Here is a 27,287-nt window from a genome sequence, read left to right as displayed (position 1 = left end):
AGGACGCCCGATTATTATTGGCGGACTTATTAAAGGGAGCTCACCTGATGAAATTACTGATATAGTTACTGCGCTTTCAGGACAGATAGCTCCCTGTCCCAATGGTATTACGAACGAAATGCTATAAAAGCTGCCACTGGTGCCGATTAACCAGCCCTCCTACCCTGCAACTTCTGCAATGTCGATTGACTCCTTCCCAACGCGATGGAATAAGGACACTGTCGTGAGGCTATCTAGGACCCCGCGGGCTTCAGCGCACCCCAGAAAATATCGCCCCATTAACTTTCTTTCAGCGGTGGGCGAAACCGTGGATGTGGTTCTACTACACAGACTGGAAAAGTTTGTAGAAGCACACAAAAAAGTGCTTCCCGAAATCCAATTCGGATTTCGTAGAGGCCACTCGGCGACACAACAGCTTTTGCACTTTGTGGAGTGGACAACTCGGAACTTTAATTTAAAGAAATCCAGAGGCGTCCTATTCTTGATGTTGAAAAGGCCTTTGGTGGCGTATGGCACGAGGATCTCCTACGCAAACTACGCACATTAGGTACTCCGTTAGCCCTCTACAGCGTACTTGCATAGTTCCTACGCGTACGCACCTTTCGAGTGAGTGTTGGGGCTGCGATATCGCCATACCGCCGACTGACAGCTAGTTTTCCGCAAGTCTCTCTGCTCTCACCCCTACTCTTCGCGTTATACAAGCATATATCAACCTGCGAACCCTCACACACGCGTTACGCTCTGTGCCACTGACACAGAGTTTACGAGTCCTCAAGGAGCTTCTCATTATTAAGGCAACACCTGCAGCGTTATTTGGAAACCTTTTCCAAACCGGTCGGCAGTAGGGAGTAAACATTAATGGAACGAAGTGCAAAGCAATCTTCATCTCAAGAAGCTGCATCATGCTATCCCCGCCCCTAACCCTCAAAAGTGTTAATCTCCCTTGGGACTCTCAGGTAAATATTTGGGTGTCATCATCGATAAGGGACTAACCTGGAAGCAACGCGTAGAGCTTGTTACGATTAAGGCCAAAGCAGCAATTCACGCACTCCACCCGCTGCTGTATGCTAAAAACACTATGTCCCAGCTCAATAAAATGTCCCTTTATAAAATAGGCGTGAACCCTATTACGGCCTACGCATCTTTTGGGCGTATGATAAACCGTCGACGATTGCATCCCTCCAGACGCAGAAAAACAAGCTCCTGCGGCTAATTACAGGCGCACCTCATGTCGTGCGGGACAACACGTTACATGACGACCAGGGTTTGGAATGGCTTGAAGTCTTTTTTCCGAAATGCAACTTCAGCCTCTTTTGAACGTGTTAGTGGTATGCAAACTACCAGAGTTTTCAAGAACTTACACACGAACCCTGGAAAGGCGCACGCTTTCACAGGCACCGCGACGTACGTTAAGCCCACAATTACAGTTTTTTATACCTTTAACACATGTAGAAAGTTTTTTGTGAAATAATCTGACGAAACTGAATACGGTTTAACTTAATAATATAAATTATTTGGGAGTTTAAGCAGATTGCGCTCGATATTACCGAGCATCTGCACAGTTTGTTAATAAAAAGAAAAGCCAAAAGACTGGGGTCCGAGTTAGTTGCGTCTTTGTTCCAGAAATGATCCTTGGGAGGAATAACACTAGTGAGCACGTTTGCCCTCAATTTTCTGAAAAGATGGAAATATATATAAATCGCTATAATTTTAAAAAATGAAACGTAAAACGCAGTTAAGAGGGAAAAATGTTTGCTTTCCTGAGCCCAACAGGAAATTCCCTATTTGGAACCCGTATTTCAATCCCTTCCTAGGAGAAATACCGAAAATGCAGTTAAAGGTGAAGATCGTAGCATAAAAAAAAAATTGGAAAAAAAGTCGAGCCCATATTTTTTTTTCCACTTTTATTATATAGGCCATTAGCGCTGGGATAAGGCAAACTGCGGAAATGGATGCTACTTTTAACTATTTTTCTATGTCTTCCAGTTTAACACAAAAAGTAAGTATTGTAGTGTAACTGGTAAAGATCGTTTTGAAGTCATCTGTAGTTTAAAAAATAACAAGTCATGAATATTTCACGGATGTTTTAAGATCCACATTAATGCTTTATTATAAATAAATTCATTGAAAACAAAATTTATTAAATTTAAGTATAAAGCACAAGCTTTATAGTTTGTTTAAAAGATTGTAGGTAAGGGTTGAACAAAACTTAAAGGACGGCCCCCCGTAAACCCGCGAGAGTTTAACAATTTAAGAATTAGGAAAATTTAATTCCTCCAGAATGTTACGCAGAGCACGATTATGAATTAAGAAATAAAAGTAGAAGAACTATACTAGTAATTATGGAAATTTTAACTTAACTTCTTGAGTTACTTCGACAATTCTTCGAATATAAAAAACGGTACGTCTCCCTCTCCGTGCTAAAAGGTCAAAGTAGAAAAGCTAATTATTACTGAAAGCAAAGTCACGGAATCTTACAAGGGAGCCCAGTCGCTTAAGTATTGCAGCATTATATGTAGTATTAAACGAAGCTTATTTCTTTTTAACTAAAGTCCGACTAAAAGTTTACAAACGATACAAGGACGAGATTTTGAATACTCTAAGAGATAACAAGATGCAGCCAATGCGTACAGCACTCCTGGTTTGAAGTGGACTAAAAATTGTGTCATTTCTGATAAATTACTATTTCTATTTTCCGTTGAATTAAATTTTTGAACATAAATAGCGAAGAAATGATAAAGAATACATAAATGAACCCTTAATTTACCAAGGAAAAATAGGTAAAGATGTTAAAGTAACAAATTGCAATTTAACCCCTTGAATCCAATTAAGTAAACTCAAGAAAATAAAAGGATGAACTCGAAAGTGACTACTTAACTACTTTAAAAGTAAAAACACCCATCCTGTTCTAAAACACGAAATCTACACCTGCGATTGGCTCTAACAGTACAGTAATCTTAACCTCAAACTATCATAAGCTGAATAAAACGTTTAGAATTACCGCTGGTAATAAAAGATAATATGAAATTATGAGACTAATCAATAATTAAATTTTACCGTATGCACAGTTCAAAGCAACAAAGTGTAAACGTAAACTTACATTCTTAAAGTATAATGCATAAGAAGACATATTTTACCGGAGAACCGCTTTCTTTAAACTTAAGTTATTAAACTTGAAAAAGATTTCCAAAAAGAGGGTCGTTACGGCAACCGAAACACTAAATTACACTTAAAAAAAAAGAACCACAAGCTCTAAAGCCGTAATGACTAAAATCTAAGCAATATATTTAATTAACACTATATTTAACAACTAAGTAACTTAACTTTAATGAAGCTAAAATATTTGATAATAAAGCATTACTATAAAATTAAAGTAACTTTATATACTTAACGATAAAAAAAAAATACTAAATGAAACAAAAAAAAACTTCCCCGAAACAGTAACCTTACTATCGCGACACAGAGGCATCCCTTAAAAAGTATACTGCAAAATTTATGCGCAATCATTAAGCAACACCACCTTGACGAGGACTTCAATCTTATTATCAAAAGTCCCTCAAGTTTGATAACTTTTCTACAGGGATGCCTTTTAACTGATAAGAAAAATTATCGCACCACTATGGGGCATATAATATCGTAAAGGAAAGCGTTATACAACAAAAATCGAATAATTATAAAAAAAATGCTTGAATAAAAATTGGTCTTGACCGATCCTTCGCCAAGGTATGTGTGCTCTTCATGGACGTAACGATTCCTGTTTGGTTCGCCAGGTTCAATCTAGTAAAAGATCACGAAAAAGATTGTCTATCAACAAAACTCGCGTTCAGCCTTTGTGTTAAACTCGGCGGCTGCCCGATGGTTTCGAGCTAGGCAGTCAATGGGTTGCCATCCGAAGGTAGAATCACAACGTGAATGCAAAAACCTCTTTATCGGGGGATTTCTCTCTCTACTTTCCAAAGAGGTCTACATTGGTGTTAAGTAAAATTTAGCCAATAAAACTCTAACAGAATCATGACACTTAACTGTGAAGCTTATTGCAACGTGGTAACGTCCTAATTGAAGCCCTGTTTGAGAGTTACCTTGTACTCGGAGAGTCGCAGGGTTGCAAGAGCTGAATAACTAAAATTAGGTTAGAGAAGCACGTTTGGAAACAACTACTCTTAAACCTGGCAAAAACCAAAAGCTGACTAACGCCCTGTAGCAGGTTAAATGTTACCTCTATCTTAGGTTTTTAACAAAATGGTTAACACTATAGACTCGTTAACGAACCCTTTACTAAAACAGATTTATCGCATAAACATACTAACCGAGTTACGCCCTTATTAACAATTCAGAGTAATTTTTAACACTAACAAGGAAGTGAAGAACGCTTAACTAAAGACTTAAAAGGGAAAAAATTTGATATGACTTAAAGCATGAACTACGTAAAAAAAACTGTTAAACAAAGCTTTCATACTCCAAACATAACTGAGCGAATATATTATTAAGATTTTTTTTTATTACTACAAAACAGACTATGTAAATTGAAGTTAAACTAGGAAAAATATATGAATAAAAAAAAACATAAACATATAATAGACATCAGAAAAGTCTCTGTAGGAGGGCGTAAGTTATATTATTTCGAAGTTCAGAATTTTGTACATAAATAACGGACAAGCCTCAACCATCGGAATTCACATTTAATCAATTACCAAAATATATATTAGTAAAACTGTCCTCTGACTTTTACTAATAGAATAAAGCAATTCTGTTTTTTTAAAACAATATTAGCACTGTTTGTATTGAGCGACGATTGTGTCGTTTGAGAGTAGGAGATACTAGAGTGTTGTTTACTAGTATTATATACATCCCGCGCCCCTTATGAGCGATTTCAATGTAAGGCTTGCCTTGATCTAAAAAACGTTTTACATCATTATCTTTATCGACTGAAAGTATACGCATTTTTAAAGTAAGGTCTCTAAATAAGCTATCCTTTATAGTCAAACAAAAGCTTTAAAAAAAACTTCCTATGATGGAGTGATCATGAAAATTTCGTATTAAGATTGAAACAATTTTGCACGAAGGGGAGCCTAGTGCAAAATCGTTTTAATCGACACTTAAACTTTAATAAGCGACAAAGACTTAAGTAAGAAAGCAATTCCTCTAATACAAACTATATTAAATGGATCTCGCTCTAAGCTTGTATATATATAAGGGAACAAAATAACCAATTAAAATATAGTTAAATCGTTATAGAACTTTTAAGAAAAAATTTTGAACGTAGAAACAGTTTTGAATGATAGTGTATATGCCTTGCAAAGTAACATAGTTTTTGAAAGCAAATGGCTTAATATAAAAATTATATGGTGACTTGAGTATTGTAAAGCAGATAATCCAAAAAAATTAGTTTAAAAATTGCTTTTTACTGTTAACAAAGATAAACAGTGAAATACAAGTTAGAATAAATACTTATTTGTTTATAATATATGCAAAAATATGCTTTTTGGATATGTTAAAAATTCGTACAATCCAATTATAACTGTTTCATTTTAGTATTTTTAACAATGTTTTGAGTTAGTTTTAAATTGTTAGATAAGCTTTATTAAATTTTAATATTCCCTATATTATTATACATTTTATAATAAAAAAGGGTAATATTTCATCTCATTTCCCATAAAGATGAGAATAAGACTGAATATTTTTAAAACTAATAAGAAATTTCTTACCAAAAAGTGGGAAAACATATAAAAACCAGAGTTGCCTTGTAGTTTTCCTAAAAGTACTGAAGCCTAAACATGTCAAAACCCTTAGAGTTCATTTATTAAATTTGTTTACGTAAGTCTACTACTAGAATTAACTCAGAATTAAGTAAACAATTAAAAGTATAAATTTAACCAAAATACTTTACACTCGAACTTTAACTTTGTTGAGAAGTAAAGGCATCTTAAAGGAGCATATCGCGCCTGTTTTTTAGAATGCTCACGTGGTCACCGGAATCTTCTTTCGGTCGAGCCGTAAGTAAGCTATATTTAGTCAGCATTTTTTAGTTTTACTTCAAGCAATTGTACTTAAAATAGTTATATTGCCATGGACTGGGGTATGTTTTACATATTATTACAATTTTTAGTAATTATTATATCTAACTTATTTATGATTGGTTTTTTCTGTTATAAAAACCTTCAGATTTTACTTATATATACCTTAATGGGAGTGGTGAAATTTTATTTATTATATAATTATTAACTTAATATTAGTTTAATATGACCTTTTTGACGTTACTGAAATTATTTAGATGATATTAAGTAGGGGTTTATTTTTAAATAGAGAAAAAAGTTAAACACTAAAAAATTTATTTACTATGCAGGATTTCGTTACGTACTTTTATTATAACTTTAGAGTAAATGAAGAAAGTGTAACTTCCTTTCTTTATTTTTTTCCTTTTTTTTTATTAATAAAATTTTTCATGGTTTAAAATTAATTTTTACCGTCTTTAATCTTTTTTACTTTTTAAGACTGTACTTAGTAAAATTAATTAAAAATTTATTATATAATTAAAAGATGAAAGTTTTGATGCTGCTCAAGCATTTTCAGACGAGGATCTTGAAAGCATCAAAGAGGATTGGGACGCTGATAGTGAAGAAGAACATGCGTTAGATACTGAAGCTCAAAAAGAAAAGAATGGTTACATAATACTAATTATGATATTATTTTTAACATTCAAAAGTTATATACTAAAACTAATAGAAAAAGTTTCTTATAATCCCATATCTGGAATCTCCGAGAAAAAAGCAAAACGATTTTTGGCTCAACAAAAAAAACAAGAAGAAGAAGAGGAAAAGAAAAGAAAAAAAGAAGTACACTAGCTTCCATTTAATAGAAGATTTTTGAGTGAAAATTTAAAATTTTAAAATTAACTGTTTATAATTATTTATATTGCTATGAAAAGTTTAATTTATAAAAGAAAAATCCTTATAAACCACCTAATTACTTGCTAGTAAGCGTAATTTGGAGTTTTTAACCAATTACAACGTTTAAAGACGCCCGCCATTTGAATTTATATCCACGTGTTTATTGCAAGATAATTTTCTAGATAGTATGCAACCTGTGCGAGTGTCTATCATATATATACTTTTTGAATATTTTTATTCTCGGAAACCTCTACCCTAAATATATTATGTGAAGTCTATTTTAATTTTTTCTAGTTTTTTCTACTTTATTATATTTTTAAATATCTTATTACTTTTTTAAAAGTATAATATGAAATAATAATGAATTTGCTACTAATTGCTTAGTTGTTTTTCAGTGCGTTGATCACGTGTTGATCACGTGTTTTATATCGTTAACTATAGTGCGTTTAGTATGATTTTTGACACTATAATGTTTCTTTACACGAATAAGTTGGGCTGTCTTTCTTTAGTAAGCTGCAGTAAAACGTAAATATTATATAAAGTTACCTCTAATGAAAACCTTGTTTAGCAAGAGTAACAAACAATCACGTGTGCCGCTATCTCGCGGACTACACGAGCCTTCAACTAATTATTAATATTTAGACGCACGTGGATTCTGAAAGTGTCACGTGCTTATCGCCTTTTTTTATATGTAATAGGAATTATATAAACGATACGAAGCTCAAGCGGAGGTGGCCTTAAAAAAAAGTGAAGAACTTTCTAGAGAGGCCGATATTAGCGTTATTAATGATTTGTTTGAACGTTATTATTATTATTACCATTATTATCATTATTATTATTATAATTATTGCAGATGCGACTGATATCAATTTTGTTTCTAAGGGGCCCTCAAGCGTCTCAAATAATTCTCGAGAATCTGTTGGTATTAAATATCTTTTCAATTTAATTGTGTTACTTTTTTAAAAAGTCACTGCATATTATGAGTTCACTTTGTTTTTTTAATGTATTATAAATTTTTGAAAATTATTATAAAAATTAAAAATTATATTATTTTTTACTTTATGTTATAAAATTTATTATTTTCATTATATTAATTTTAATTATAAAATTTCTATTATTTTTATTTAATACTCTACTTCCATATTAGTATTTTTTTTTACTTATTATTACTATATGCTTTTAGTTATTAGTTATTATGCTTCATTATATTTTATTTTATTTTATAACTTTATTACTACTGCCTTACTTAATAACTATTATTAATTATGCTTTATTATAGTTTTATTATTTGTTATTGTTAAATATTCATAAAAAACTCACTAAATACTTTTTTTTATTATAATTACTATAGTATATAAACTTTCTTATAATTATTTTTTTTTATATTTATTTTATTATTAAAGTAATATTAGATCTCTTTTACATGAACATCCCTATTTCTTATATTACTCTTTTTATTATAATAGTACCGTTAAGTTTGTTTTTATAACCTTTTTTTTAAATTGCTGCATATTATTATTGTGTTTTTCTTTAAAGTTTGCTTTATTATTATTATTTATTAAAAACAGTATTATAAGTTTCTTACTTTTATTAATCGTTATTATATTTATTACTTTTATACTTAAAATTTTTTTCTATATATTATTAAAGTTTATGCGTTTCTATAAATTATTATTATTAATAAAAATAATAAAAGTTTGTTATTTTGTTTTTATTATTAGAGTTTTCAGACGTCTTTATAAAGTATTAAAAAAGTTTATGCATTTTTAATCTTTTAAAAAAAATATTAATAAAGTATTAATTTTTTTTAACTAATATTATGAATAGTAGAATTTTATAAGGTTTGTAGTTATTTAAATATTTTTCAAAATAATAAATATTAATTATAAAAGTTTAGAAAGTTTTATATTGTTATAACTAAAGGTTATATGAGTTTCTATTGATTATTACAAATATTAATAATAATATTTAAAGTTTGTTGCTTAGGTCATTTATTATTATTATAATAAGTTTTATAAAAAGTTTGTATTATTGGTTATATTTATGAGTTTTTAAAAATTATTTTGTAGAAAAATTTAAAAAGTTTATTTTTTTATGTAAATTATATTAATGATTTTTATTAATTATTATATTTAAGAATAATTGTTTGCAGAGTTTATATATATATTATATAAATTCATGAGTTTTCATAAGTTATTATTATTATTATATATAAAAGTATTAAATTTTTTTAAATTAATAATACTAATAAAAGTTTTATTGTGATTTACTATTAAAGCTTATGAGTTTTGTATTTTATTATTTTTATATATCTAAGTATATTTTATAATAAAGTTTATGAGTATATTTATATTTATGTTCATCATAAAAGTTATCTATTATCTACTATCAATAGCTAATGAGTTTTGTTATAAAAGTATTAAAGTTAGTCAAGCCAATTTTTTTTATTTTTAGATTAATATTTTACTTTATGATTATTGTAGATATGAAACACATTATTAAACTAAACTTTTATTTATTATTAAAAAAAAAGTTATATATTTATTTACTTATTAATTGCCATAAAAGTATTTATAGTAAATGTTATTGTTTATTTTTAGTATATTAACTTTTATATCCCTTTTTTGTATAAATAAATATTATCATTATTTTACATATTTATATAAATTTTGTATGTTGCTTGCTTTATTAATGATCGTTATTAAAAATAAAACTTTATTATTTGAAACTTTTACAATATAGTTGCGTTATATATAGTTTTCTACCGAAAGTTTTTATTTATTATTATTATTTTTAAATTTTCTATAATATCTTATTATTTTTTATAATAATAATAATCTTCTTAACCTCTATTATAATAAATTTATTAAAGTTTTATTAACTATTATATAAAGCTATACTTATTTTTTTTTTTTTTACTTTATCAAAGTGCATTATTTCTTATTAATATAATTTTTAATTTTTTTATAAATTTATTATTCGAAACTTTTTATATTAATAAAAAATATAAAAGTTTGTTATTATATACCTTAGTGTATTATTAATTATTATTAATAATAATATTTTTTACATTTTTTAAAAGTTATTTATAATTTTTTTTTCCTATACTATTAAATAAATTACTCATAATTATAAGGCTTATTTTTTTGTTTTTACTTTTTAATAGGGAATTTATTATAATAAATTAATATTTATTAATTTGTATACAAAAACTTTATGATGTCCAAAAAAAAAATATAAATCAACAAGTATTAGAAAATAATAACAAAATTTTATTTTGTTTTTTAATGTTTTATATTTTTTTATATATTTATTAAAATTTTGTTTGTTTATTTTTTTTTAGATAAATATATTAAAATGAACTTCTATTTTAAATTTTTTTCATAACTTTAGTTTAATATAAATACTTAAAAAATATAAATATTTATTTTTTATTCTATATTAATAAAACATATATTAAAAGTAAAAAAAAAATTACTTAGAAGTATAAAGGAAATAAAATGTTTTTATCACTAATTCATTACAATTTTTATTACTTTTATGTAAAAGTAAATAAAAATTTCGTATTACAACATTTTATTAACTAAACTTTAAATTTCCTTTGAAAAGTTAAGAAAGTACTAAAATAGTATTAATAAAAATATTAATAAAGTTTTTGTAAATTTTTATATATAACTTTATTTTTTCATTTGCTTTTTTATATTACAATACACTTTATGTATTTTTTACTTTATTAAAAAGAAGATAATGTTTATTTGGTATATAGAAGTTTTGCATTTTGTTTTATTACTTTTTTATATATAAAAATATAAAAATAATTTTTTTCAGCAATTAAATTTAGGAAAATTCAGTAAAATAAAGTCTTTAGAAAAAGTGAAAGAAAATTATTAATAAAAGAAAAGTTTTAAATTTTTCCTCTTTCCTTTTATAAACTTATTATAAAATTTTTTAATATTTTTATTTTTTATTATTTCATTTGTATATTAATAATAATATTTTATATAAAAAAGCATTTATATTATTAATTACTTTTTTCTGCTATTTATTATTATATTCGTTATTTATAACATTTTTATCTTATAATTTTTTTTACTTATTATGATTATTATATTTTTGATCTTTTTTAAGTATAGTTTAATATCTTTTGTAGTTGTTTTGAATATAGTTTTTGTATATCTCATTTTACTTATACTTTGCTTATTATGATGATATATATTTTTTATTATAAACATTACATTATTTATTTATTAATATTATTGTATTTGTGTCATATATATATTATTTTTATAACCATTACAAATTTTACTTTTTAAAAAAAAAACCTGTAAAATACTGCAAGCTATTCTTTTTATTTATAATAATATAACGACTATTGCTTTTTTGGCACTTCTTTACACTTTCATATAAATTTCATAATAATTTTTTAACCTATCCGCTCTATTATATTTATTTTATCTAAAGATCTTCAAGCTACGCTTGGATCTTTAGCTCCTCGCACAAGAGCAGACTTTGAAAGTTTGGGTGAAAAAATGGCGCAAGTTGTCGGAAAGTACTGTGTAGGACTTATTATTTTTATTATTATTTTTCCTATTCTTATTATTATTAGGAACAAGCGCTAGGAAGTGTGGCTGTTGAGCGATTTTTAAGTATTATCCTTAAAAAACTTGATAACGATGAGGGTTAACAACAATATGGATAATATAATAATATTAAATATAATAATAATAAACTTTTCTTATCTATATGTTATTAAAATGACTCTGTTATATTTATATTTTTAAGTTTTCTATAAATTATATATTAATTTATTATTATTTCTATAATTATTATTATATATATTATTATTTTTTTTTTTTTAATTTTTTTATTATAATTTATATTTATTATTATTTTTTTTCTAGTTCGTTCGGTTTATATGGTTGTCAATAATGTTCTTCAAGAGCGACAACGACAAGAAAAAGCTCAAAAAGATAAAAAGAAGAAAAATAAGAAAACTATAAAAGTGGAAAGGAGTATTATTATTATTACTATCATAAATTATTATTACTAATATTATTATTAGCTGAAACGGACGTGTACGCGCGCCAGATAGATAAGTTGGATGGGTTTGAAGATTATTTTTAATAAATTTATTATAAAAAACTTTACGATTTATAAATTTTATTTGCTTCAGCACTTCACATTCCTCTTCACGTTCTCTTTTGCCATTTATTATTTTTCTTATATATTGTTCAATAAATTTTGTATATATTTATTAAATTTATATGGAAATCAGTTACAAATTTTAATAATTAATTTAATTCGAAATGTTTGTGTCTCCGTAAAACTCGGTTTTTTTTTAACAATAAGAACTGTTAATAACAATTTATTTAAGTCATTGAGCCAATATCAAACTTTAATTGTAGTTGTTGGAATACACATTTTTCGAGATTCAAATTCAGTCTGCCTGTTTTACGAATAGCCACTTAAATAGATCGTAATAAAAGTTCTTAGTAGTACTATTAAATTTACTTTATATATAAATCCCCGCTCGCGAATCCCAAATTGCCGAGGTGGCCATGTTAACTCTTTTAGTTTTCTCGCGTTCTTTTTTTCTTAAGTTAAATTCAACGATGGTCAGTTCTAGAATTGAGTCTAAGGTGTAGTTCACAGCAGTGGATTGGATAGCCAATTGCCAAGCTGTATAGTCAAACAAACCCTTAAAAGACGAATATTGTAATTGTCCTAAAGCGAACCCACAGCGGCAAGGGCAGTGTAAGATGCAGAATGGAGCACAAGCGCAGAAGAGAAGTTAATTATGCAATACAGCAGAGACCGAAGATTTGTGTAAAAGTCCGAAAATTCAGTGGCTTATAGTTAGGCATATGAAGAAGACAGAGTGAAAATATGTAAAGTTATAAGATAGTGGGAGTATTAAGTTGCTTAAATAATATAGAAATACCCGCTTTACGGCATTTGTAAGTAAAAAAGCCAATTAGGATAGAGTAAAATATTGGAATGATAGCTATAGCATACTTCGCTTTGACCGTGTTTGGAATGTATCCCCCAACTATTAACAAATGCACGTTATACTTAAAATTGGGTATCATAAATTATTTTATTATAAAACTCAGAAAGGAAGATATAAATTTATGATAGTACATCTTAAAAAGTTAGGAAGAGTAGCCATGGTCCATATAAATAAGTCGACATAATAGTACTTGAAATGATTTAATACTAGACTTTGCTTTTTATTGAGAAGAAGAGTAAAACTCTCATAAATAATTCTCATTCGAATAGCGATGGCGGAGAAGAAGTTGGCGCAGAAAAACGCAAGAATGCTGCCTATCTACTCAAAAAAAAGGATGAAAAAATACTACCTTGCCTCTATAACTATAACTTTAAAAGCTTATTTAAATATAAAAATATAAAATCTATAGATTATAATACTAAATGGCCTAATTTCTCCGCCTCGAAATTATTATCTTCTGAAAGTTCATTTAATTGATTTTTCGTGTAGTATATGGAAATCCCTTAGTTAAGTATAAACGTCAAATTAATTTTAAATGACTTTAAAAAAAAAAAACAAAAAGTCGTGAAAATTTAAAGACAAAATCAAACTTATTAGTACCATAATTTGGAGATGACTTTATAAACTTAAAATTTCAAACATATTACAATAAAGCAGTTAACTACTATAATATTAATATTTAAGAAAAAAAATAGCAGGATAAATAAACGGCAAAACTACTGAAACCAGAAAATTGCATTTTTAATAGAAATGTTTACACTTTAAATAGCGCGACATTTAAAAACTCTTAGTTAATGAAAGCGGTAGAGAGCAAGCCAAAAAAGGGAAGGACAATGCTACGGAATAGATAGGGAAAAAAAAGTACTAATTGAAACCTTTGAATGATGACAATTAAGCCAACATCACTGTGATCAAAGCCCAAGCTGATAGGGAGAAACATAACTACTTTTCTCCTTTTTTCGTTCTACTTTAGTAGAACAATTAAAATAGCTATCATTTCTAAAGTGCTAGTTAGTTAGTTTTGTTCTACTAAATTAGAACTTTGGCATTTTAAAAGTAAGTTTAACTTTCTAGGCCTCGCAAAAGTGTCTACAGTAACTAAAAGTCATACGTTAACAAACAAGCCTTTAATTAAAATACTAAGTTTACATCGAAAACGCAGACAAGTAAATTATTTAACTCAGGCTAAACAGATTCAAGCCAGAAGTTAGTAACAGTACAAAATTAAAATGCTTTTATAGTATATTGATGTTGAGGGTGGCTCACTTTTATCTTAAACATCGCTAGTTCTTGTAATATTTTTTTTATAAATAGTACATTATCTATAATAAATAAATTCCAGCATTTTTAAACTATTATAATAAATTAATTTTGACTTTTAATAGTAATAAAGGTGGTATTCTACCTTACTACTTTTCAAAAAGCTTGTATACAAATTTAAGTAAGGCACTTTCTTCTATGATGTTTAAAAATTTTTTTAGACAGTTTTACCTCGCCTTCTACCATTAACCACGCTCACGCTTAAACAGTTAAGGGTTAAAACTTATTTAAATACTAAAACAACTCGTTCGGTATACCAATAGCTATCATCATTGATACGCACAAGTGAGCTAGAAAAATCGGTCCTCTACTTGTCACTGCCTTAGTTTTCCGGAACCACATGACGATAGTGATGATTATAATAAGAAACAATATATGAAGAGCCCCTAAGTATCAATTTTGGGTAATAGTAAGTAAGGATCCTCATTTTAGAAGGAGTTAGTATAAGTATTTATATATAGTAACCTAATACCACTGAAATGTCGAAAACTAACTTACAATCGTCTTTAAGTAGATCAACAAGGTTTTTACTCTCTTATAAACATTAGTTTACAGTTAAAGATAGCTTTCATCCAATTTTTGTTATACTAATTTACCTTCTAAATTCCGCTTGCATTTTATGAAGGAAGAATATACAGCCAATGGCAGATTCGACAATAGTGAAAGGAGAACCACGGCTATATAACCGTAAAACCCTACAAAAGACATTATTCGCACTTATAAAAACTAACCTTGTATACTAAACCCACAATAAAAAGTATTAAAAAGTTTTACAAAATTCAAATTCGACAAATAATTTTTGAAAAAATAACGATAAATAGTAATATTGCCGCTTTTACCATATTTTTTGCGTAGGTCACCACATTCATTTTTGCGTGTAGAAAAACGATCCATTTTATAATGTAAGGTTATCGTACAAAGAATAATAAATACACGATAAAAAAACAATAATCCGCTTCATGTGCATTTCGACCGCAATATATGCTTCTGTGCGAGCATTCATTTGTTTTTATGAACGCAAAAAAGCAAAGTAACCAATATTACAACAACTAAAGTGTATTAATAAGGCGTGAACAAGTTGCTGAAAAGGCTGTTTTTCGTATCTTAACCCTTTTAGTATTGAGAATCTATTACAATGAAATAAGTTCTTCAAATCCTAGTTTTTCCAGTGCTTTGAATAAGCTGTACTCTGGTTTTTACATGAAAGTAGTACATAATTATAAGTCGTGGGTTAAGGTCGCAAGGTTTTCTTTACGCATTTTAATTGTTTTTGGACCAATATGGGTGCTGTAGATCTACTACTGGTCTTCCTCGCCTCGTTCTCCTCCTACGAACTTCTAAGTCATCAACCTGGCAAATATATTCCAAAGGTTACTAAAAAGAGATGAATTCTTTTGTTAATATTTCTATGTTTGCTTTTGGGTAGGAATAACATATAACTTTAGTACTGAAAACATAATTTTGTTTCTTGGATTTTAATAAGGTCAACCAATGAAAGTTCTCTTGAGTATTACGCATTTAAATATAGATGTCTAAACAAAAGGGCACGCGTCACAAAAGGAAATTTTTTAACTTTTACATTTTAAGAGTTTTCTAATGGTCCTTGCAAAAAAGTTATCTCCATATTATTGGGATGGCAAGGTTAGTCACTATGCTTAGGTTTTGGTGTGGGTAAGCTCAATACATTTTTTTATTTTTCAGCCGTACAGAGCAGGTAAGCGTTTTTATTAATGCAGTTGTTTCTAAAGTGAAGTCCTTGGTGAAGACTTGGGATAAGCGGATAATGAAAAATTGCACGTTTCTAAGGCTTTATAACTTGTCTGCAAAACCGTATTCTAATTGTCACTCGAAATATACTACTTATAAAAGTAATCAAAGACAAATCAAAAATAAAAAATGCTTTACAGACTATAAACTCCTTTTTTGGTTAGCGGCTAGGAAGTTTAGCTGCACTATGTTAAAATAAAGCTGCAACAGTTAAAGTATTCAGAACTAAGTACACATGGTTATGCTGTAAATACAAAGAGCGAAGAAGTGCACATTATAGTTATAACGCCAACTTTAATAAGAGAATAACCTCCGATAACAACAAAATCTTACCGGCAACCTAGTACCGCCTACCTTGAAAGATACCAAAGTTAATATCGCCTTATATGAGGAAGTTGGTACTGTTAGCGTCACCGAGCTACCCTGTTTACAAGAAAAGGACCCGCCAGTTTTTATGTAATTCCAGAGAACACTCTACTTCGTGAATATCGCAAAAAAATATTTTTTGAGCTAAAGAGACGCCGTTGAGTAAGCAAATTTTTAATTGGCTATAAATACCACGCTATTAGTGCGTTTATACGTAATAAACAATGTAACTTTTTACTACTCACTCTTTTAAGGAAAAGTTCTATAACCTATGACCAACTCGACTTTCACCAAAGCAGACTTGCTAAAGTAAGGTATTACTCCATTTCGTGTGAGGTTAACTGTATACGCGGACGATGTTAACGTTGACTTAGGGCATTAATTGTCCCTTATTACCCGCAAATCAAGGAGGAGCTGGAATTGGAACGCATTATACGTTGTTATTACTGCCTCCTCAGTTTAAGCTGCTGCGCTGAGAATTTTTGCTGTGCTAGGTGCAGAAAGGACCGCCTCCTATAGCATTAAGATCCCCTTGCTCAATGAGCGAATAAAGGAGGTCATTCAGCGTACTCCACGACTACAAACATTATCCACGGAACTCAACAACATTCGAAGTAACAGCAAAATCATAGTAGTCAAAACCCACTCCTCTCACACTTATTCTCCGCTAAACTCGTAACTACTTTTTTCTGCGCTAAGACAACTCTCCGGAGATAGCTACATTGTTAACAATAGTTACCGATACTACGGCAACTGCTAAAGATTTTAACATGTTCATTACGCCCGGGGAATACAGATGCGATGGTTTCTAGGCCACAGATCTGCTGCCTTAAAGCAGTTTGAACTAATATTTACTTGATCCTTCGGACTCAAGTATGGGCTTACAATTAGTAATTCTTTCAATAAACGTCATATACGCATATTTTGCCGTTACACTTAAGAACAGCAGGCTGTGTGTGTGAAAAACTCAACTGCAAATACTTAACAGGGAACAACCGGTTCGCTCCAGAACATTGCCTTCCCACAGTATTTAAGGCGCACCACCCTGCTAATTCTGCGTTAAACAACAGACAGAAGTAAACAGCGAAATTTTTATGTTAAATAATTTTATCACGCCTCTTCTCACGGCTGAAACTGGCCCCCTACGCCTAGGTTTACTATCCCGATTGTCTGCCTGACGGACTGGGATCTAGAAAGCGCTCGTAAAAGGACAAGTTAAGCAACTTGTTAAAGATAGGAGACTACGTCCCAACTGACAAGAGATATATAAAACGCAATTGCCTTTTCTGCGGTACGGGACTATGTGACCGAAGGTGGCTTAGTAAAAGGTAGTACTTTAAAGGTCTCTTCAAATCCACCAAATAGCCGCTTATACTTAGTTATAAAATTCGGATATAACTTTTGTACGCGTTCAATAAAAGTTATCCTTAAGTAACAAATAACCACTACACTTTTTATAAATTTCGTTAAAGATAAAATTTAATAGATTTTTCGATTAATTCTAAGAGGCAAGCGCCGAGTGTAGAATAACTTTTATTGAGAGATAGCTCGAGCGAATACAGCTTTTTAGTTATGGGTAAGCTATAAATCTTTGCCTACAAGTCTACATAATCCCAGCTTTGTAAGCGCCCGCATGTCCCCCCAAAAAAATATAGTGTAAAAAATAAATTAAATAATTTCAACTTTTTTTTATTGAAAACCTCCAATTTTTGAAGATTGTGATAGTTAACAAATTTCTAAAATCTTGTAAGAAGTTATTTTTGTATAAAAATATGCAAGAATTTTCCTTAAAGTATACTTTTAAAATAGTATTAAATAATAATAATCCCAAAGGATAAAAAACATTGCTAAACAGTGTACCTCGCTCTTAACCACGTGGAAACTCGTAATCTACCGAATGAAATATATTTATTTATACAATATCAGCAATATTACTTGGAAGCTCTTCCAATTGAGTATTATAAAATCTAGCCAATTCCTTCATATCTTCGAGATCATCGCGAGTAACAAAGTTAATAGAAACGCCTTTCCGTCCAAAACGCCCTGAACGCCCAATTCTATGAAGTTTATATAGAAATTATAATAAAAATAGTAATAAAAAATTATATAGTAACCTGTGAATATAATTTTCTCGATTAGTTGGCAAATCATAATTAATAACGAGGCTCACGTGTTGGACATCAATTCCACGTGCCAGCAAGTCGGTGGTAATAAGGACACGTGTAGGCCCGGAACGGAAGTTATCCATGATTTTTTTTCGCTCCTCCGCTGGAAGGACGCCGTGAATGGCCGCAACGGTGAAATCTTTCGCTCTGAGACGGTGGACCAGTTCTACAATGTTGTAAAGTAAACTTTTCTAACAACTCTTACGCCTATGCAACAGTAATAGCAATGGAGAAAAAAAGATAACTACTTCCAATATTACTTTATCTGAAAAAAGTTTATTATAAATAAATACCATCTGTTTTATGATAAATAGTGCATATGATTCATATATTACCAGTTGATATAAAAAAAAAAGAATAAAACTGTTTAGGGAGATGTATACGCTTCTTAACACATTTATTATTACAATAAAGATATAATAAAAGAAATTATTCAAATTTATATTATACGCAGTTTATACTACAATACATACAAATGATATAGCGTTTATTTAGTTATAATGATATTTATGATGTATAATAAGTAAAAATAAGCGTTATCAATTATTTTTAAAAAAAATAAAATAAGTTTCATAAAAATGTTAAAACATGTAATATTTACATTAATTGTAAACAGCATTATGAGTTATATTGTGTTTCATTCTTTAAATTTTTATTATTCCCTCCAGCAAATTTATTATAAGCAAAATATATATTATTTAAACTAGGTTTATCACTATTATAACTTAAATTTTTATTATAAGCAAAATATAATAATTTCCATAAAAGATGATTACAATTAAAAAAGTTATATTATTAATATATAATATTGTTTCATTAAACTAGTAACAATTATTATTATAACATATTTCTAATAAAATTAAAGTAATTTGTTATTAGTGAAAGTGTTACCATCCACGGTTCGCCGTTTATTAACAAAAATAACGGCCTTCGTGATGGTAATGGTTTCATAAATCTCCACAAGAGTTTCAAACTTGTACTCTTCTCTTTCGCAGTAAACAAAATATTGTTTAATTCCTAAAAAAGTATAATGGGGTAGCAAAAAGCATAAACAAAGGTATATTAATATAATAAGTTATACAGTTTTTTTGTAAAAAAATGATAGTAAGTGAACCTTCTAAAGTAAGTTGATCCTTTTTTACTAATATACGTATTGGATCCTTCATAAAGGCTTTAGTAACTTCTATAACTTCTGCAGGGATAGTGGCAGAAAGAAGAATAATTTGCACCCCTAAAAGAAGTATAGAAGTTGCAAATAAATACTTATATACTTTTATAAAAAAAACTTATATTAATGAATTATCTTTACTTAAGTAATCTTTGAAATAAAAAAATATGTTTTCAATATTTTTTTATATAAATATATATTTTTATAAATAAAATTTGTATAAGCTTTTAAGGTTTCCATAAAGTTAATATAATTTACTCATTAACTGCTACGTTTTCTTGATTAATATTTGAAATTATAATGTTAACCTTGATAGAATAAACTTTTAAAAAGTAAGCATGCTAACTTTGTTATAGTATTATTATTTCTCAAGTATTTGTCGTCATACCTTATAAGGATAAACAAAACTTATTTACATATAATAATACTAAAGAGATTTTACCTTGCACTTTTCTTATTAAACTTATAATAATTTACTAATATTACTACTAAACGCTATTAATTTTAATTTTACTACTTATATATTTAATTACTTTAATAAGTTCTGCTATAAATATATACAGTTATTATATAATAGAAACTTTATATTAAACTATTTTTATTCCTTTTCAAATTAAAAAATAACTTCTGTAAACACCCTTTAAAGTATTATTATCTTATGAAATAATTATTATAAAGTTAATTAGATATAAAGTTTCTTATAAGAAATGCATATTATTTATACGCTCCTTAAAATTTTTTGATGTTATTATTTATTACTACCATCGGAAGGAAGACAACTATAAACTTGTTTAATTTGATCGCGAAATCCCAGCGACAACATCTCGTCGGCCTCATCCAAAACAAACATCAACAAATGGTCCAATTGTAAGAGGCGCCGATTATTAATAACGTCGTACACGCGGCCAGGTGTTCCTACAACCACATGAACTCCGCTTTTAAAAGCAGCAGCGTCATTCCTCCAATCAGTGCCTATTTTTCAGTAAAAAAACGCATCCAATCAAAAACAAGAAAAAAAAAACTTAAATTGAAAAAAAAATGTTGATGATTTGTTATAACTTTATAAATGAAAACAAATGTAAAATCAAAAAGATAAAGATAGCAATAAACATAGGAATAAGTAAAAAAATTAATAATTACTTCTTAAATTCTCACAAAAGATTTATAAATGATATCAACGCAAAGGATATGCTATAGAGGAAAATCAACCGTAGCTTATACTAAAGAGATTTTAGCACGTTGAGATGAGCGCTTTCAAAAAAAACGAGACTCTTATTTTTTATACTTTTTACATTTTGATAATAGCAAGGCAATTACGTCTAACTTAATTTAAACTTGAAAATTAGAACTTTTAAAACATAACGTTCCTCCTATTTATAAAAATATTAAATTGTAATAAAAGAAAATTGATAATTAAAGGAACGGTAAAACAAAAAAAATATTTTGCAACAAGAATTTCAATTCTAATATGTAAAAAAAAAACGTAACAATAAAGCATTTAAAAAAAAATTAATATTAATCAATGAATAATAAAAACATAGGTTTAGTTAATAAAATTGATATAATGCGTAGGAAACGCAAACAAAAGAATTATAAAGATAAATTATAAAAAATTAAGTATATAAAATTTGCCAACAAAGATAACTATTATTTAAAGGAAAAGTTATTGTAAAGTAAACAAGAAATAAAATGTTAAGTCAACCAAAACTAAAAATTTAAAAACTTTTAAAACAAAAATATAAAAAAGATCTACAAATAAACCTCATTTGTATAAAATATATAACCAGACAAATTTAATAAGCGTAATATATAAATATATCAAAGAATTCAAATAAATCTGAAAAGATGAATTAAAATATTAAAAAGGTATGAAACCTCCAATGCACGCGTGAGCTATTATATTCATATCTTTTCCAAGCGCCAAAACGACGGACTGAATTTGATTAGCTAACTCACGAGTTGGCGCTAAAACAAGAGCTATAAAAAAAATTAAAAAAATTAAATTTTATTTACTACGATTAATAATTAGTTGCGTGAAGGAATTAAAACAAAAATAAAAAAGTTATAGCACCCTAAAATGATTAAAGTTTTAACTCCAAAAAAATAAATAGTAAATAAAAAAGATTAAACCTAAGCAAACAAATTTAATACGTTACAGTAAAGGAAAAATAACAGAAATATAATTAGAGAAAGAACATATAACCTTTTAAATATAAACTAACATAATAAGACCATAAAAATTAATATAAATATTTTTTTATTTAAAAATCACAAAAATTTTAAGGAACTGTATAGATTAACTATGAAAAAATGTGTATTAAATGTAATTATAAATTTACAATTAAAATATAGGGATATGTAATATATATATTAATGTTGTTACCTTGAGTTTTTCTAAGGTTTTCGTCAATGCGCTGAAGGATTGCGATCGAAAAAGTAGCAGTTTTACCCGTACCTGACTGGGCCTGAGCTATGACATCAGCGCCCGAAATGCACGGAACAATAGCTCTTTGCTGTATAAAAGAAGGTTTCTCGAAACTTCAACAGTAATGTTAATATTCTTTTGAAAAATGTTAATAATAGAGATACCCGTGACTGTAAATCCCATGCAAGAGTAGTTTTTTTAAACCCATAAAATCAAAACTAGTAATAACTTGATCACAGTTAGACTCAGCCATATCTTCTTGAGCAGTTTCTACGGGAACATCGCCGGAAGAATGGCCATTTTCTACTACTTCAACCCTAAAAAAATGACGTAAGTGGCAGAAATAAGAAATTTATTAAAATAGCGTACAATACTGTTTTTTTTTAAGCTAATAATATTTGGTAAATAAAACACGAACCTTTCAGTATCACCGCCAGACGCCATCGCTTAGAAAAACACAACGCACAGCCAAAAGGAGCAAATCTGTTAATGAGCACACGGCGATAGAATTAAATATGAAAATTTGAGGTCAACGAATTTTTACCAAAAAAAGAACTCTGGAGTGATTTAATGATGTTTTCGTACCAATTTATATATTATTTTTTATACCTTACAAATAGAAATATTAATATTACCAAAACCGCACGTGTTAAATGGAGTGGAAAGTTACCTCCACGTGAATTTCTTAATTAGTTATTCAGCTATTTTAATTTGTATGTGACCATTTCAAGTGTCTCAGTTTGTTTCGTTATTATTTAACCTTAAAGTTTATATTTATTATTACATATGACACTTATCTGTTTATGAAGACAACAAGTTTTATTTAAAGTATAAATCTTAATATCTATTTTTTTTGTAAACGTTCATGTTTTGTAACTCTTTATTTTAACCAGTTACTTTTAGTAACTTTATTAAACTATTAAAATTGTAACGTAACTTATGAAAAATTATATTACCATTAAAAAATTTTTCCGTTCGTTTTTACTTGTACTGAATATTTAAAAGGTAAAGTAGATATTTTTAATATAAAGTTTTAATAATTTGATCGATAAAATCTAACAAAAGTTGTATATGTAGTTTACGTACTAAAATTTGAGTTGTCATCGTAGGTCAGTGGTTAAAGTATTGTCGCTCAACCTTAAGGCCGCGGTTCGGTTCCCGTCTGTGACAACTCACTTGCTTTTCTGGTCCTGGTGGTTACGTGTTTAACTTCCCTACAATCAAAAATTCTGATGAAATTTTTTAATACTTTTTACGCCCTCCCTTCTAATTATAGTTAGAGTTATTAGCTAAAATGTTATTACTTTTGAGTGGTAATTATTGTTTGAAGGCAGTCGCTACTGTTTTTAAGAAATGCTAGAATAGAGTTGTAATGGTTACACTTTGTATTAAAATTACACGCTAAATTATAAAAAATTTTTGTTATAAGGTACTAATTGTTTAGTAAAGGCTTGTTTAAAAAGTAAAGAGCGACATTTACTGTGGAACGATTAATAAATTTATTGGAGACTGTAACTTGTTATTGCATAGTAAAGGTAAAATTATTTGATTAACAATTGAGTTGTAAGCTTTATTAGTGGGCACAATTTTAGTAATAATTGACTTAAAACTTAGACTAAGTTAATTTAATTTTTGATTTAGGGCAACAGTATACAGAGAGGCCTTGTAAATCGTTTTTTTATTAACTTTCACTTGTTTTTGTCGTTCTTTCTGATTTTAAAGAGTTAATGTAAGACGTAATACAGTTCTTTTTTAGCTAGTTGGATTTTTTTTAACCGCTTATCCTTACTAATTATAAAGATTTGTTAAAACGCTAATTAAATATATAATATTTCGTTTTCTCAAGAGACCTATTAAAGTTGTGTCTGAAGTGGTATTGATATGCTATTAGTCTAGGGTGATTTTCATTTAATTGAGCGGTTACAGAGGTTTTTAGGTTAATATACTTAATATAAAGGTTATTGGAATTCTTTATTAGGATCGGGTTAGAGCGCTAGCATAAAGCTTTCGAGCTTATGTTAGTATAATTTTGGTGAGGTATGTATATGCTTTAAAAAATAAAAAATTTAGTTTTCTAAATATTACCGTTTTTTTTTAAATATTACGTATCAAGACTGCGTAAATTAAACCAGAGGACTAATACGCGTGTATATTACATACTGCTTCTAATAAGTATAAGAGTTGTTAATCTTTTTTAACAAATCACTTTAGTAGTATTAAACAATGATAAGTCTATTATGGCGTTTGATTGAATAAAATAGGATTGCGTTAAATTATTTTTAGTTTTAACCCGTTAAAGTTAGGGTAAAGTATATTTAATCAATTTGATAGGTAACTTTTACATAGAAAAGTTGTTTATCTATTTATCTTAGAGACTCAGAGAATTTAGGCAGTCTTTTATATAAAGATCGGTTGCCTAGGAGATACTTTTGCAAGTTAAATGAGACAAGTCAGCGTTTTTTCGCTATGTAATTTAGGTTGTATAGTACACTATTATTAATATGTTAAGGCCCCTTTATGAATATACATTAATTGTACTTTGAGTCTAAGTTTATTGATATAATTAATTAAGCTTTTAAGAGCTTCTCAAGGTGAGAGTATGTTAGGCTATAGTCTGACTTGGTCCCTTTGGTTTATCAATCCTTATTATTTAAATTACTTAAGTTGAATAGATCAACTAGCTTACATTCGTAATGACAAAGTTTTAATTATGTTCGTAATTTTACCTATTACAAATAAACCAGAGTTCTAAGTTGTGATCTTTAAGTTCCGCGTTGTTTTAGCCACGATTAATATTAACATGGACATTTAGTACCGTACTTAAATTGTCTAATGGTGCGCGTGGTCTGCACTTTAAGTTATTTATTTACTGATAACCCTATGCAATTTCGTGCTTTGGGTGTGTAAGCAATGTTCTAGGAAGTATTTAAATTTGTCATAAATCGTTTTCTTAAGTTCTCCTACCTGTTCATTCATTAATATATTTTTATATTCTATCAGTTTTTGAAGCCTGTAGCCTGTAGCTTCAACAATAAATAAAACAAAAAGGGAGCAGAAGTCTGCTAGTACCTACTAAAAGCTTGATAAGAAATTTGTGGGGGGGGGGTCTCGCTGGTATGTACACTCAGCGTATTTACAGCTATTGAGAAAATTAACTGCAAAGCCATTACATGGCCTGCTCCTTATAAGTAGTAGAAGCGGTTTAGCTTCCATTTAAACTATTTCATTTCACTGGTCATTTTAAACTAGAATGTTTGTGGATATATCTACGCCTGCTCACATATCAATCCTAGCAAATACTTCAAACATTTTCGATCGAGTTCTAGTTTAAAAGTCGAATTATATTGTTCTGCTCCATTTTCTCGTAAGCCCAGATCTTTAAGTGAGCATTATCTTGCAAAAATATTCATTTTCACCCCTTTTTACTTTTTGCAGTAAAAGGTACTTTTTTAAATTTTAAAGTTTTTTTTAATTTCAGATTTGCCAAATGGTTAAAACCATCATATCCAAAGCCCTTCTCTCATTTAATCCTATAACTGCCCGAAAAAATAAATAATTTTTTCATGACCATGCTAAAGTTAAAGTTAATTTGTTCTGAATAAAATAAAAATCCTATTTGCTTACGTCTAAAAGCTTTTTGTACGAAGTTAATCAACATAGTCTTCACATCTAACAATTTTAAAATTTTGGTTCATTTGTAAGTACAGAGGGTGAGGGTTTAGGGTAGGATAATGTCACGTAAATGACTAAGCTTTTTATGGCTTTCCCTTTTCCCATTCCCTTGTGGTTTTAGTCTGACCGCTGTGTATGGACCGGATCTATTTGGTGTGTAGTATATATGGGGTAATTTAATAAATAATTTGTATAATTTCTTAGTGTTAAATACATATTTATTATACTTATATAAGTCACTTTTTATACAGTGTTAACACTAAAAAAAGAAATAACACAATTTAAAAAAAATGTTATCTATTATTTTTTACGCGCTATAATAGTCTCCAACTCCTCTTCGCTAATTTCCATATAATAAGATACTTTTACATATAAAATTTCTAGTTCTGCAATAATCTTAGTAAAGTTTGCTATTGTCCCTAGTGTTACTCCTTTATTCTTTTAGGTCTGTCCTTATCTTAGTTTCTGTGTTAACTTTTCAATTTATTCGAGTTTTTCTGATCATAGATCTCAGTTCCTTTCTAGTTATGAATATTACCTAGGGTTTTACCATTACTAATATACATCTTTTAATAATTTCTACGCTCTAAGTTTAAGTTATTCACACTTTTATTTATGAATGTACACTTAATAAAGTACCCTATTAATAAAGAAGAAAAAGTTTCTGTTTAATGAATTTATCACGGAAGCGAAAAACCCATATTAAAATATTTGGTTTAGTAGGAAAACAATATATATAAACAAAACAAAAAATGTCACGAAGGGAGTAAAATTACTTTTTTAATTAAAGCATTTTAATAAGTTGAAGGATACCTTAACTAGTTAAAATTGTCTGTCAAAAATACAAATCTTAAAGTAAGTATTTCCCCAGAAATAAATTTAATGTTTTTAGGATTTGGATCTTGCTCTTGGCACCGCAACTAAATCTTAGGTACTTCTCCAATTTAAGTACCGTGCACCACACAAATAAGATATTTTCACCCAATCTTTCAACTGCTTGCCCTCAATTAGTCTTTTTTAATTAAATTTGTACGAAGAAATCATCTGAACATCAAGGAAAGAAGATAACTTCAAAGAGGCCCTATTATATTTAAAGTACACATTGCTTATTTAACCTTCACAGGTGTATTCAACTATTCATTTCTCTACAATAATATATTATCATTTATTTATTTTAAAAATTTCATTACTTTTATATAGAAGTATTTTATTTTTTCCATCCTAGCCCTCTTTCTCTGTTCTGAAATTACCTGTCACTTCAAACTTACATCATACACAAAATTAAGATATTTTAATCATCTTTACGCTGCTTGGTAAGCTTCTACTACTCTTTGCTAATAAACTTATCATATCAGTGGCATTCCTGACTACGCTTTAAGCTACCTAGCTGCTACCTATTAAAGTGCTATCTTTTTTACTTAGAATCAGTTCTTTCTTCGAACAGACCATCTCTTTTTGTTTAAACATTAAATAAATTCTTTCTTTTGGCTTACTAATTACCTTTTAT

At 28.4% G+C, this 27,287-nt stretch overlaps 3 protein-coding genes and 1 long non-coding RNA gene across 5 annotated transcripts; 1 reads left to right on the top strand and 3 right to left on the bottom strand.

Moving 5' to 3' along the window:
- Positions 1–1,945: 1,945 nt before the first annotated feature.
- On the bottom strand, positions 1,946–3,051 carry LOC135145764 (uncharacterized). The gene is made up of 3 exons (XR_010283555.1): positions 2,479–3,051; positions 2,362–2,420; positions 1,946–2,042 (listed from the first exon to the last, which is right to left on the bottom strand). It is a non-coding gene; the product is annotated as an uncharacterized LOC135145764 (long non-coding RNA).
- A 2,974-nt stretch (positions 3,052–6,025) lies between these two features.
- Positions 6,026–12,021, top strand: LOC135145769 (uncharacterized). Its single transcript, XM_064077910.1, has 9 exons — positions 6,026–6,076; positions 6,538–6,660; positions 6,724–6,833; positions 7,586–7,688; positions 7,741–7,809; positions 11,349–11,443; positions 11,494–11,566; positions 11,789–11,899; positions 11,950–12,021. Exons 1-9 carry the CDS (start codon positions 6,067–6,069, stop codon positions 12,009–12,011), a joined length of 756 nt encoding a protein of 251 aa, XP_063933980.1. The 5' UTR covers positions 6,026–6,066; the 3' UTR covers positions 12,012–12,021.
- Positions 12,022–12,248: 227 nt separating this feature from the next.
- LOC135145765 (uncharacterized) lies at positions 12,249–15,125 on the bottom strand. 2 transcript variants are annotated; one of them, XM_064077909.1, is made up of 10 exons: positions 15,057–15,125; positions 14,814–14,912; positions 14,683–14,751; positions 14,475–14,603; positions 13,317–13,399; positions 13,029–13,215; positions 12,829–12,936; positions 12,623–12,736; positions 12,399–12,566; positions 12,249–12,351 (listed from the first exon to the last, which is right to left on the bottom strand). In XM_064077909.1, the coding sequence occupies exons 1-9, from the start codon at positions 15,109–15,111 to the stop codon at positions 12,400–12,402; spliced, it is 1,011 nt and encodes a 336-aa protein (XP_063933979.1). In that variant the 5' UTR covers positions 15,112–15,125; the 3' UTR covers positions 12,249–12,351; position 12,399. The 2 variants fall into 2 exon arrangements, with proteins under 2 accessions (XP_063933979.1, XP_063933978.1); XM_064077908.1 differs by having other exon boundaries at positions 12,249–12,333.
- Positions 15,126–18,241: 3,116 nt separating this feature from the next.
- On the bottom strand, positions 18,242–22,581 carry LOC135145737 (uncharacterized). The gene is made up of 9 exons (XM_064077886.1): positions 22,527–22,581; positions 22,273–22,425; positions 22,067–22,221; positions 21,559–21,660; positions 20,446–20,655; positions 19,630–19,746; positions 19,407–19,532; positions 18,465–18,681; positions 18,242–18,407 (listed from the first exon to the last, which is right to left on the bottom strand). The coding sequence occupies exons 1-9, from the start codon at positions 22,550–22,552 to the stop codon at positions 18,263–18,265; spliced, it is 1,251 nt and encodes a 416-aa protein (XP_063933956.1). The 5' UTR covers positions 22,553–22,581; the 3' UTR covers positions 18,242–18,262.
- Between the last annotated feature and the right edge of the window lie 4,706 nt (positions 22,582–27,287).

The sequence above is a fragment of the Zophobas morio genome, unplaced genomic scaffold (genome assembly GCF_036711695.1).
Source record: "Zophobas morio isolate AGI-343-1 ecotype UQ-CSIRO unplaced genomic scaffold, CSIRO_AGI_Zmor_V1 ptg000179l, whole genome shotgun sequence".
Taxonomy (NCBI): domain Eukaryota; kingdom Metazoa; phylum Arthropoda; class Insecta; order Coleoptera; family Tenebrionidae; genus Zophobas; species Zophobas morio.
The sequence above is the reverse complement of the archived record's forward strand: the minus strand, read 5'-3'. Positions and strand labels throughout refer to the sequence as shown.